The sequence below is a fragment of the Xenopus laevis genome, chromosome 2L (genome assembly GCF_017654675.1).
Source record: "Xenopus laevis strain J_2021 chromosome 2L, Xenopus_laevis_v10.1, whole genome shotgun sequence".
NCBI lineage: Eukaryota > Metazoa > Chordata > Amphibia > Anura > Pipidae > Xenopus > Xenopus laevis.
In genome coordinates this window covers 60,483,101-60,496,089 of record NC_054373.1, presented here as the reverse complement: position 1 = coordinate 60,496,089, position 12,989 = coordinate 60,483,101, and the positions used below count along the sequence as shown (strand labels likewise).

The 12,989-nt window shown below is 37.7% G+C and overlaps 1 protein-coding gene across 6 annotated transcripts in view; it reads left to right on the top strand.

Annotated features, from left to right (window-relative positions):
• phactr4.L (phosphatase and actin regulator 4 L homeolog) overlaps positions 1 to 12,989 on the top strand; it is a 36,942-nt gene that overhangs the window by 13,056 nt on the left and 10,897 nt on the right. For 3 of the 6 annotated variants that reach the window (XM_018245231.2, XM_041581054.1, NM_001094722.1), the window contains 6 exon segments: positions 7,698 to 7,847; positions 8,025 to 8,105; positions 8,193 to 8,300; positions 9,355 to 9,930; positions 10,149 to 10,608; positions 10,784 to 11,025. In XM_018245231.2, the coding sequence (XP_018100720.1) occupies positions 7,698 to 7,847; positions 8,025 to 8,105; positions 8,193 to 8,300; positions 9,355 to 9,930; positions 10,149 to 10,608; positions 10,784 to 11,025 (1,617 nt within the window). 6 annotated transcript variants of the gene reach the window in all.

Genomic DNA, 12,989 nt, shown 5'->3' with positions numbered 1-12,989 from the left:
TGATTTTGGGGTACACAGATGTTGATCAACGCTTTTGCATTTCATCTCATTTCAAAACATACCCAGCTGTAAACCTTTTATTTTTCATTTTGTTTTTTTTCCACTGATAAAGACCTTAATTGGTCGAAAAGCGTAGGGTCAATGTTTGATTTATTTTTTGTAAACTTTGTATTCAATTTTTTTTTTCCTTTGAGAGTGCAATCTTCCTCATCTTTTTTATTAATACTATGTTGTGGTAACTCTGCTGGGGAGTTCCTGTAGGATTCCACCTCGCTTTATAGTGAATCGGTGTGCTCCCTTTGAACTTTTTGTACTTCATAAAACTTTGAGAGGCTGAAGTACATTTGTAACAAGCATCACTAACTTATCAGATCCTCACAACCTCCTCAAGCCAAAATAATGCTGGGCTGCAGCGTAGTAAAATAGGCTGTTTTATGCAGTATTCCATTGTACAAATAAAGTTTATAGCTCTGTAACATGACAGTGTATATAAGAATCACTGTGAATGCCATAGTGCATTAGTGGTAGATTGTAAGTATAATTAACCTATTGTATGACTGACCATCCTAAGATATCCATTAATCTAATTCCACACATCCCCAATAAAAGCGTAGTGTTTTTACACTTTTGTTTATATGAAGTCCAGATTTAATACAAATTTAGAGGGGACATGAATATGTTGGAAACTAGTTGCCATGGTTCTGTAGCAAGCAGGAAGGAATGCAGAAGGGTTCTTCAATGAGTAAGCAACCTACTTGCGCCACTATTAAACTTGCTATTATGAGACATCAGGAGACTGGTCCTTTTATTTTTCGCTTGCCAATATCCTCCTCTATCAAGTATCAGAATAAAGATGAATTTATGGTTGCCGGTGGAAAAACATTGCAAGGAAAAATGCAGCGCCACATATGTTTTCCCACTGGCGATTGACTTCTTTACGGTGGGGAAGCATTTGGAGGATATTAGTCGCCTGCAGAAGAGGAGATTTATCACGAGTGACTAATCTCGTTGTCTGCCATCAGCCTAAGAATTATACCAGCTTTTGACAGTTGCTAGGAATTTTAGACGAGCAGCACATGGATGAAACAAAATAGAAGTAAAGGTTTATATTCAGAAATATATACAGTGCACAGTATTTGTGTGCTTGTGTTCCCTATCCAACAGAGGGCAGTATAACAACACATATATCCTGCTTCCTAGCAGATATATAGTGAATAAAGTACCCCCTCTTGTAAAATATAAGGTTATTATAAATTACCGAGGAGTTTCATGACCATATAAAAACACGAGGCCGAAGGCCGAGTGTTTTTATACAGGTCATGGAACTATAATACACAAATTTCAGTGAGTCATGTGACAGAAATGACATCAGAACTCACCATTTATAAGGATATAATTTACAAGATATTCATAGCTTTTGTGTATTATATACTGGTATGGGACCTGTTATCCAGAATGCTCGGGACCTGGGGTTTTCCGGATAACTGATCTTTCCATAATTTGGGTCTTCATACTTTAAGTATACTAGAAATTCATTTAAACATTAAATAAACCCAATAGGCTGGTTTTGCTTCCAATAAGGATTAATTATATCTTAGTTGGGATCAAGTTTTACAGAGAAAAAGGAATTTTTTTTTATAACAATTTGGATTATTTGGATAAAATGGAGTCTGTGGGAGACAGCCATTCCGTAATTCGGAGCTTTCTGGATATCTGGTTTCCGGATAAGGAATCCAATACCTATATATATCATTTCATTTTGCAGTTGATATGTATGTTTGCTGGTGTAAATTTGGCTAGTCCACCTGAAGTCACAGGGAGCATGTTTATCACTCCAGGCACTTTTCTTATGGCTGACTAGCGCTACTATTATCCAACCCTCAAATGTGGTATCTCCCATAATGTGTAGAAAAAGATGGACATGCCCGGTCTAACCGTATATTGGTCTTTTCCTGATGTTGTGTTGTAAGTAGCCCAGAAATTGTAGTCCCTTGGTAAGTGCTTGTACCAGTGTGTACAAGAGGGTTTGTTCAAGGTTTAATGGTCTTTATTATTAACTGCCTAAAAACTTAGCACCTAAAGTGCTCCTTTTGCTATTACTCTTAAAGGGGATATAAATCCCAAAATATGAGATGGTATAAATATTTTGAGGTCTTCTGAGCACTATACAATTTACATTTATTTTCTGTCTTAATTTTTTTTTTTTTTTTTTTAGAAATGTGCAGTTTAAAAGGTTTTTATTCTGCTAAGCAGGCTTGGCTCAACAAGACAAGAAGTGTTCAGAAACAGACCCTAATTAAGTTTATGTGGATTTATTTTTGGGGGTCTTGATCCATTCATTTTTGGTATTCTTAAATGCTGACTATGTTCCTTCTACTGTGTATAGCAGCGTATAGTAGATGGCAGACTATTTTAAAGATAGCTTTATAGATACAACAAACTTTAAACCAGGATCATTGTTGGAACAGGGAGGTTATAAAAACAAAACAATGGCTCATTCCATTAGAACATAGGCTTATGTGAAAGAAAGGGAGGGACTGGGGCTGAATCACTGGGACTGAGTCACATGTAACTGACTGTCTGCCAGAGGGACTTTTGTTGGGAGAGGTTTAATGAAGAGACAGACATTCTACATAGTGATTTGTATAAAGAGGCAACTGCTGTTCTTACAAGTGGCTACATAGGTAGACCGAGTGTGGGGGCGAAATAAAAAGAGTTCGGCTAAGAAACATAAGATTAGTCTAAGCAATTGCTTGGAAATAATGGAGTTATTTGTATAGTTTTAAAAAGCAATCACCAACCTGTTGCTGTAGAAAGCATGGACATGTTGTAATTGCCATTGTACCCTCAGTACAGCATTTAGCAGATATGGAAAACATTGGTCTGGAATTTGTTTTTCAAGCTATGTTAAAAATGCTCTTACTTCTGCTTATGACTTACAGTCCTACGTTTGGGCTGTGTACCTCCCTCTTATTGGGGAACCTCTGTTCTTTCTCTCTACATTTCTCTGTTGACAGTAGAAGTAATAATTATGTCAAGGATCCTGTTAATCCTGTTTGAGGCAGGCAGGGTGTATAGAATGGGTTAAGAGGGTGGCAGTAGTATTAAATTCCCAGTGTATGTGTGGTGTGTGTCGCTTGACTTCTTTGTTCAGTATAAATACACCTCCATCCTTTTGCCTCTCTAAAGTGTATACATCCACACAAGTCAGTAGTCCTTACCAACAGGGAATACTCGGGGTTCACATCTGGAGGTGTCAATGGGGCGTGCGTTTTTTTCCCGGCCTGCGATCCCAGCTTCACGGGGTAAGTATACCTACGGGAGAGGGGGAGGTTGGCCGGTGAAGGCCTGCAAAAAAGAACGTCCCTTTATTTGAGGCTGGGTTACATGAGGTGTTCATGGGTTTGTTTACTATCAGTACTGCCGTATATTAACTATGAATAATGAGGAGTCTGTTGTATTCAATACTGTGCGTTAGCTTATTAAGTTATTAGTAAAGCGCAGACTTACAAGTTCATAATACATCCTTTGCCCTAGAGCAAACAATTTGTAATTCATTGTCGCTCATCTGATTGTATTGTTTTATAAAAACTTCTCTGCTGTGTGAACATCCGTGGTGTATGTCCATTTTGAGCCCTTAAGGATAATGGGAGTTGTAGTTACACAACTGGAATGTTGAGGCTGGATATCCTTTGTATAGCTGAGCTGACATACACATTGTGGCTGTTAATATCATTAGCAAGTTACAAGTCACATAAAACTGTATAACTATAGTACTAATAATATCCATTTCTACTGAGCATTTTCTATTACTTATCTAAAGTAGGGGGGGGGGTCGTGACTCTTTAAAAGAGTGATCCACCTTTAAGGTAACTTTTATTATGTTATAGAATGGCCAATTCTAAGCAACTTTTCAATTAGTTTTCATTATTTATTTTTTATATTTATTTGCCTTTTTCTTCTGACTCTGCAGCTTTTAAATGGGCTTTGCTGACTCCCTTCTAAAAAACAAATGCTCTGTAATGTATTGATATTGTTCCTTTTTATTATTGATCCTTCTATTCAAGCACTCTCCTATTCATATTCCAGTCTCGCATGGTTGCTAAGGTAATTTGGAACCTAGTTACCAGATTGGTTAAGATGCAAATTGAAGCGCTGCTGAATAAAAAGCTAAATAACTCAAAAAACACATAATAAATGAAAACCAATTGCAAATTGTCTCAGAATATCACTCTACATAATACTAAAAGTTTTCTCAAAGGTGAACAACACCTATAACTGTCCTGAATTGATACATTTAGTTGATACATTTCTTATCTTTGTCCCTGCTGAGCAGAATCCCTGCGTTTCAGGCAACTGTTAGAATTGATACAATAGTTGCTAATATTACAAAGACACTGCTGAGAAATGTATCAATTTGGGTAGCCACTAAATGTATCCAATTGTAACTGTTCAGAATCTGCTCCTGGATCACTGAATTGCCAGACTGAGGCCCTACAGACACAAACTTTAAACTTCAAATTTGTAAAAACAATAACAAATAAAAAATGGAAAGCAATTAAAAAAAGTCTTTATTTCGGTGAACAATCTAAAAAAAAGTTTTTGGAAGGTGAACAACCCCTTTACCGTTGCTCCTTCTGTTTTGTGGATCTAAATTTCTGAGTGGTCCACAATGTATGACTGACGCCATGGGGCCTGGATCAGTAACTTTGGGAGCCTGTCAAGCTTTTACAGAGGTAAAATTATTTATCCTCCTAGTAGAGCACCACTGAACAGCTATACAATAGATTTGAGTGAATTTGTTACTCAGTACTGCCTTATACTGCTGTGTCCACTCATACTGTACATGCACACAGGTTTTAACACACGTACATAAAACCAACTAAGAAGAGCACAACAGTTTTGTATACATACACAAACAAAACACATTTCAGTATTTCTGAGTAATTGTACAGCAGAATATAAAATAGGATTTATGTTTTGGTACAAGACACCGCTTTTACTAGTATGAAAAACAGATTACGTGTGAAATAACTTCACTAGTAGGACATTATATGGTTCATCGCATAAGAACATTTTGTAACTGAAGTCAGAAAAGCATAAAAATTCAGTGCACACCAACACAATTGTCATGTTAATGTATAATTAGTTTAGGTGCATACTTCATGGCTCCCGCATTAACCAGAGCAGGCTGCAGCATTTATCTGAATCAATTGCTGAGCATGCGCAATGTTTGTCATGATGCTTTTTAAATAGTGTCTAGTGGAAGCATTCCTCCCTTTGTAAAGCTTACTTACAGATAATTGAATGTGTCTATTGAAATACATAAGCACTTTTGTTTATATGTGTTTTTTAGTGCAGCATACTTGCTTACATTTGAATAGATGTTGGACAAGCATCAAATGCACAAAAATACAGCATGCTGCTTTTTAAAACCTCAGTGTAATGCTTCTGTACTAAAATGCAAGTCTAAAGGCTTTTTTGGGTAAATTTGTAGTCCAAGGTTGTCTGCTCTCATCCATGCTGAAATGTGTGTTGTTTTCTATGCTGCACTGCCCTTAATACCTAATTACATACAGTGCCTATAGAAATATTCACCCTTTAAGAGGTTTTCATGATCACAGTAGGTTTCATTTTTTACACACCATAAATACTCTCATTATTTCAAAATGAGTTTAAATGAATTACAAAAAAAAACAAAATAACCCTTTAATAAACCATAATTTACAATTATATCATCAGTGGTACAGCCAATGCTTTTCCAAAGTCACATATTTAGTTAAATGAAAATCACCCATGTGTAGTCAATGGGTTTCATTGATTGTAGTACAGATGCACTTGTATCCAGTGGTCCCGTTTCTGGTGAGTCCGTATCATGGCATAACCTACACCTTGAAGACTAAAGAACAACTCTGTGAAAACACAAATCAGGGAATGGCTACAGGAAAATTTCAAAGTCACTGTTTATCCCCTGGAGTACAGTAAAATCGGTCACTGTGAATTGGAAAGAGCATGGCACAGTTGTAAATCGGCCAAGAACAAGTTGTCCACAAAAAATGAGTGGCCATGCAAAAAGAACACAACTGCAGGATGCTTACACTGGTGATATTCGCAGGTTTACAGTTCTATCATATACAGTGGTGCTTGAAAGTTTCTTAACTTTTCAGTGTTTCTGCATAAATATGACTTGCGACATGATCTCTTTTTTCAAATAACTGCTAAATGAGTAAAAAAACATATTGTTCATTTATTTGAGAGCTGTAGCTATCCAGAGTACTTGTGTGGCAAAAGAATGTGAAATCTGGGTGGCTTAATGAGGTGGTACAGTCATTTGTGGAAAAAGGAATGTGGTTAATTTCTTACTATTAGGATCTTCTGATTAGGGTGAGGGTACCCAATCACAGTTCAAAGGTTTCGGGTGGTGGGGGAGAGTGCAGGACGTCTATGCATCCTGGCCTTCTCCCAACCATCTGCTCCATATTTTCCCAAAATTTTCAGGACAGTCTCTAGCCATGTATGTTTGCTTTTGGCTGGGTAGAACATCCAGAAGCTTAGAAAAAGCTCTTTGATGTGTACGTTAGAGTTGGGGGTACTTTTGCCTTCCAGGTCATCAGGATGGCTTTTTTTGGCAAAGTGTAGGAGTTGCAGAAGGCATGAACGTTCATAGGAGTTCAGAGATAGGGAAAATCGCGGGATTTTAGGGTAGTCCCAAAAAATGTGCATGTCATTGCCTTGGTCTAGGCTAGAGCAGTTCAAAGTCCCCATAACCAAGATGTAAATAATGTACAAACAAATCTCCATATGTAACATTACCTTAAAGTGAAGAAGGTTCTATAAGCAGGTAAACCATATTTCAAGCCCCATTTGATCCTTTGTGCTGATGATGTATAGTTTTGAATGTTTTAAAAACTATGAACTCTACAGTACACCTTAGTTCCAGCAGTATTATACTGAAATTAGGGCAGTTTATTCTAGCTGAGGTCAAGCAAATCATTGATATCTAGGAGGCAGGGCTGCACTTGAAAATGCAACATCTCAATCTCTGGTTGGGCCAAGATATGCAGATGGCAGTTATTTGAGAGGAGTGAATCTTGCCGTAGGGTTGGATTAAATGATCGTATAAAGTCTTGGACTGAAGCAGAAGAGCAAAGTTCATAATCTAAAACAGCTTGTTTCCTTGTGTTTAGCTGCACACCAGAATCTACACTTTAGTGTGTAGCTGTGCACGTGGAAACAAGCTGTTCTTAAATTAGATCATACCAAATTTTAATTTTGATCTGTCTGGTACATATGGTGTAACTATGTTAGTAATCAGCCTCTAGGCCAGTGCACAGTGTTGAATTGACATTTGTAAGTTGGCACTTTCTTATTTTTCCATTGAATTACTAGGTACACAGCAATACAAAACCAAATCTAAAATGTAGTAGGGTAGAGTGATGTGTATTCTGCAATGCTTTTGATTTGGGTGTTCTTTGCTAAATAGTATGTAATGTAGATCAGCATGCCTTAAAGCTACTAAAAACAATATAACTTAAAAAAAAAAAAAAAAAATACCCTGTAGGATTGTTTTGCCACCAACATGTATTTATGCAGCTAAGGTACAATAAAGTGCCTTTGTAAATACAGTGGCAGTGACCGCTTTCTTTGATTAGTTGTTTCTAGATTTGGTACATAATCTTTATTTTTTTTCACAACAGAGGAGGGGGTGGACCATTCAGCAATGCCTTCTGCTCCTTCAACACCTCCCAGCAAGAGGAAGAGCAAGTTTTCTGGCTTTGGGAAATTTTTTAAGCCCTGGAAGTGGAGAAAGCGAAAAAGCAGTGATTCCTTCCGAGAGACACAAGAGGGTAAGTGTAAACCTAAAAGCAAAAAAATTAACAAACATGTACATACTTGTAGAAAGAGAGAGCACAATCCCCATATTCCCTTCTTTGCTTCCATCAGCAAAGCTTTACCTTACCTCTAACTTCATCTTTCTTCCGTTTTTTTTAAAAAAAATTTAATTTTTTTTTTTTTTTTTTAAGTCCTAGAACGGAAAATCTCCATGAGGAAGCCTCGCGAAGAGCTGGTGAAAAGAGGGTTAATTGTGGATGTCCCAGAGGAAGGTGAATAATAGTCTTCTACATCTCTGTTAAAACATCAATGTGCTGCTTATTGCAGCCTGTAACTAACTCCTATATACATTGTTCCAGATGTTAGTATACCATCTGAGTCACCCCCCCTGAGAAATGGTCACATGAATGTAAAACATGCTAACCTACCGGAGGACAGTGGAGGGTTAAAAAGGAAGACCAGACCAGGTTAGATACTTAGTATTCAATCTGCTTAATACACCACTGGCTGTAACATACAATAGTTAGTTCAAGAACTTTCCTTTTACCAAATCCGTCCACTCTACAAAACCATGTGTAGTGCATTGCTTTGTTAGTAGTTATAGATTTAAAAGCACGCCGTCACTTTTCCTCTTTCTTTTTCTGAATATTATTATACTGATTAGAGCTACTTTATCCATTTATATATTTATAATACAGCATTTTAACTTTATAAATGGAGGACATAGTAAAAAGTTAAAAAAACCTTTGCTAACATTGTTGTAACATGATCTTGCTGCAGATATACAGTAATTGAAACCAGTCCTCTTAGCATTCTTGTTAGTAACCTCTAGATAAACTACAATAATGTCACATTCTGTGAATTGCATGACCAGCACATTCCATTATTTCAAGTCCAATTATTAAACTTGTGGTAAGAGTGAAAACTGTTATCAAGGTCAACTGTTCCAAGCCCTGTATATATTAATCTAGAAAAAGGTGAATAGATTTAATCATTTAAAGGCAGTTCACCTTAAAGTTAACTTTTAGTATGTTCTAGAATGGCCAATTTCTAAGCAACTTTTCCATTGGCTTTCATTATTTATGTTTTCATACTTTTTTAATTATTTGCCTTTTTCTTCTAACTTTTTCCAGCTTTCAATTGGGGGGTCACTGACCATATCTAAAAAAACAAATGCTTTGTAAGGCTATAACTGTATTCTTATTGCTACTTTTTATTACCCGTCTTTCTATTCAGGCCCTCGCCTATTCATATTCCAGTCTTTTTATTTAAATCAATGCATAGTTGCTAGGGTAATTTGGACTCTAGCAAACTGGTTGCTGAAATTGCAAACTGGAGAGCTGCTGAATAAAAAGTTAAATAAATCAAAAGCCATAAAAAATGAAGACCAATTGTAAATTGTCTCTGAATATCACTCTCTGTATCATACTAAAAGTTAACTCAAAGGTGAGCAACCCCTTTAAGACTATTGATAATCTAAATGGCCTCTTAACTTTTTCCTCTCCTTTATCTTATTCCAAGACTCAACAGGACACCGTCCGAAATCTGGAGAGACCACTGCGCAGCCCCGTTCTACTGCGGAAGTGGCCCCTATGGAACTCCATGCAACTGCAGACGTGTCCCCCATGCAGCCACAAGCTAGTGCAGAAGTGGCCCCTGCGCAGCCCCGCCCTGCCTCTGAAGTGGGCCAGGTGCAGCCCCGCCCAATCTCTGAAGTAGCCCCAATGCAGCCCCGCCCAATCTCTGAAGTGGCTCCTGTGCATCCCCGCCATGTACCTGAAAAGACTTCTGAAAAGTATCGCCCTAAATCTGAAGTGGCCCCTGTGACTTCCCGTCCAACCTCTGAGGTTGCCCCAGTGCAGAAAGTGTCCAGAGATTTCTCAAAGCAACCCCTTCTACCCCCAAAAAGACCACTTTCCAGCTCCACTTCAGTTACTCAGGAATCTGCAGTGGGAGGACAAAAATTTGATCCTAGCACCCGACCGCAAAGCTCTACCCCTGTGCCCACACCACGGACCATTCACCCCCCTGTGTCTTCTAAACAACCACCTGTTCCTCCTCCTAAACCTCAGAATCGTAACAGCAATCCATTAATGGGTAAGTTAAGTAATGGAAAATGTAATTTAATTCAACTTTGTATCAAAGATATGACTGTAAATTCTCTAGTTCACCCATGCTGCTGTGTACTCTACTAAGTGAGGCCTGGAGTTAAAGTAAAAAAATGAATTACACTCTACTGTAATGTTTTTTAGAAATGACTTTTGGTTTTAATGCATTGCAGCACTTATTTCTATTAAACGGTCTGTTTCTTTCAGCTGAGTTGAGCTTGGCACTTGCTGGAAATACATTATCACCTGCTGGCTCTCGTCCTTCCCCACCTCTTCCTCCAAAGCGTGCGATGCCCCCTTCCACAGATGCTGTAACTAACAAAGAAAAGGCCCTTCGCCCTGCCTCTCTTCCTCCTATACCAGCAAATGAAATTGCTGCACCATCTCCTCCATCGCCACCTGTCTCCTCTCGCATTCCTGCACCTAATCCCCCAGTTCCTCCTCTTACCCTTGCACCTCCCATCTCCGAGGTGGAGAAAGAGCGATCTGCATCCCCTATACCTCTTCACATCCGCATTCAACAGGCACTGAACAGCCCCCAACCTCTGCCTTTGCTGGATAGTAGTCAGCGAGCGCAGTCCCTGCTTTTTATGCAGCATGAGGTGGGGCCTTCTGAAGAAGGAACACGTGTGAGGTCGCTTCCTGTCACTATTGAGCTACTCAAAGTGTGAGTATATCTGTGCTATCCCTAAAATCATTTTTCATTCGTACCATGCCATAGAATATTTCACCTATTTTTTTCTCTCTCATTTACTGTTCTATTTTTTTTTTCTTTCACTTTTACATGGTTATTTCCTGGATGCAATTTTTGTAGCTGCCATGTGTTATTTTTTCTTTTTCAGGCCTGATGATGATGATGATGAAGATGAACTTAGCCTGGAAGATGAAAGCTTGTCTCCAGATTCTTCTGAAAGTCACCCATCAAGGGTTTACATTGGGGATGTGCCTTCAGTGACTGTAATACCAAGCTATTTACCAACATGTGTGCAGGAAGAGGACGAGGAAGAAGGAGTCAGTGACACTGATTCAGAGGGACCAGTCCTCTACAGAGAGGAGGATGAGGATGAGGAGGAAGAGGAAACAAGTGAGTGAAAAGGAATATTATATTTTGGATGTTGTATGTTATGATAAAAATACATTATATGAAAATAATTTCTTCTGCCAACTACTCATCCTTGAGCCAATGGTTTCTCAGTTTACCATAGTAACTTATACAGATGTTTATATTGGTATGTTAGAATTTGTTACTAGTAAAGTTGCACTATTTAACAAAATGCCAAATACCTGGGTGCTAAAGTCCAAAATCATACATTTATTTGTTGAAAATGTAATGGATAAATTACACAGAAGTAACAGAATATGTAGTTACAAGAAAAAAGTTGTCAAAACAAAGGAGACTATAACAAGCTCATGACGGTACAGCAGATAACAGGGTGATGAGAATTAGAATACCAGTAATATTAGCTGTTCTGGTCTCCTACTGATCTGTCATAAGCTTGTTATATTCAACATTCTTTGCTGTGAATCATACTTTTATATGTTACCTTTTTACTAACTAGTAATGATACATGTGTAATATACACCTTGACGTGTTATTGTACTTTCATTTTGTTCAACCCAAAAGATGGAGAGCCATATCTGCACATGAACTTGTGGTTGCTGTGGCACCCTGTAGTTGTGTTTAGTTCCAATTTTGTGGTGGTGGGTATTTTGACTTTCTCACAGTTACAGACAGAAAACAGTGACAAACAAAGTTTTTCTTAGAGGTTGTTCACCTTTAAAATAACTTTTAGTATGGTGTAGAAATGGATATTCTGACACAATTTGCAATTGGTCTTTATTTTTTATTTGTGGTTTTTAAATTATTTAGCTGTTTATTCAGCAGCACTCCAATTTGTAGTTTCAGCAGTAATTTGGTTGCCAGGCTCCAAATTACCCTAGCAACAATGCATTGATTTGAACAAGTAACTGCAATATGAATAGGAGAGTGCTTGATAAGAAAGATGACAAATAAAAAGTAGCAATAACAATAGATGTGTAGCCTTACAGAGCATTTGTTTTTAGATGGGGTCAGTGACCCCCATTTGAAAGCTTGAAAAGAGAAGGTAAATAATTCAAAAACGATACAAAATAAATAATGAAGACCAATTGAAAAGTTGTTAAAAATTAGCCATTCTATAACGTACTAAAAAGTAACATAAAGGTGAACCATCCCTTTAAACAGACCTGTGCGTGCAGTGCAATCTATCTTCTTTATATGTGTTTTCAGGAGAGGAAAGTTATTGGACACAATACCCATTTAATTATTGTTTCTGTTTCTTTAAACACTTCTTCATATTTGTGTATTTTTCTCTTACTAGTTGTTGTTTCCCTTTTTGTTTTTATCTTTGTGCTTCACGTTTATTTTTTTCTGACCCTTTCATTTTTTTCCACCTACACTCCACTTCTGCTTACTTTTTCCTGTTTTCCATTTTCCCCCAACCCCATTTTGTCTCCTACCTTACCCCATTTTTTTTTACTTGTGTTTTTCTAATCACTCCTTTTCTCCCCAGCACCATTTTACTCTTTTATAGTTTTTCTTTTCCAGTGTGTGCACACATTTTAGACCATATTCAGTTTCTTCTCTCTCCCTTGCTTCTCCTTTTACTCCTTCTTCTAATTTCATGACCACAGCCTCTCTCTGATCTTTTTTTTTTTTATCTCTGCCCCTGTTCATCTTTCATTTTCCCTTCAATGTAAAAAACAGTGTCCTTTTTTGTCTTGTGCAGTTCTTGACTAAATCAACAATTGCAATCACTTGCATGTTGTTATAAGACATGAAAGCTTGGAAGCATTGTGTGGTTTTGCTGGACATCTATTAAAATCACCTGCCATTTGCCCAATTCTTGTGTTGCCAGCTTGTTTTAGCCCTATGCAAGTGATCTCTATTGGTGGGTCATCCCAGCACAGCCTGCCAGTTGTACAGCACTATAGACGTATAAGTTATGCGCAGAGTAGTGATGTGCAGGTCTACAAAAAGTGCTCTGTCTTCCTATTGTTTCTGGCTAA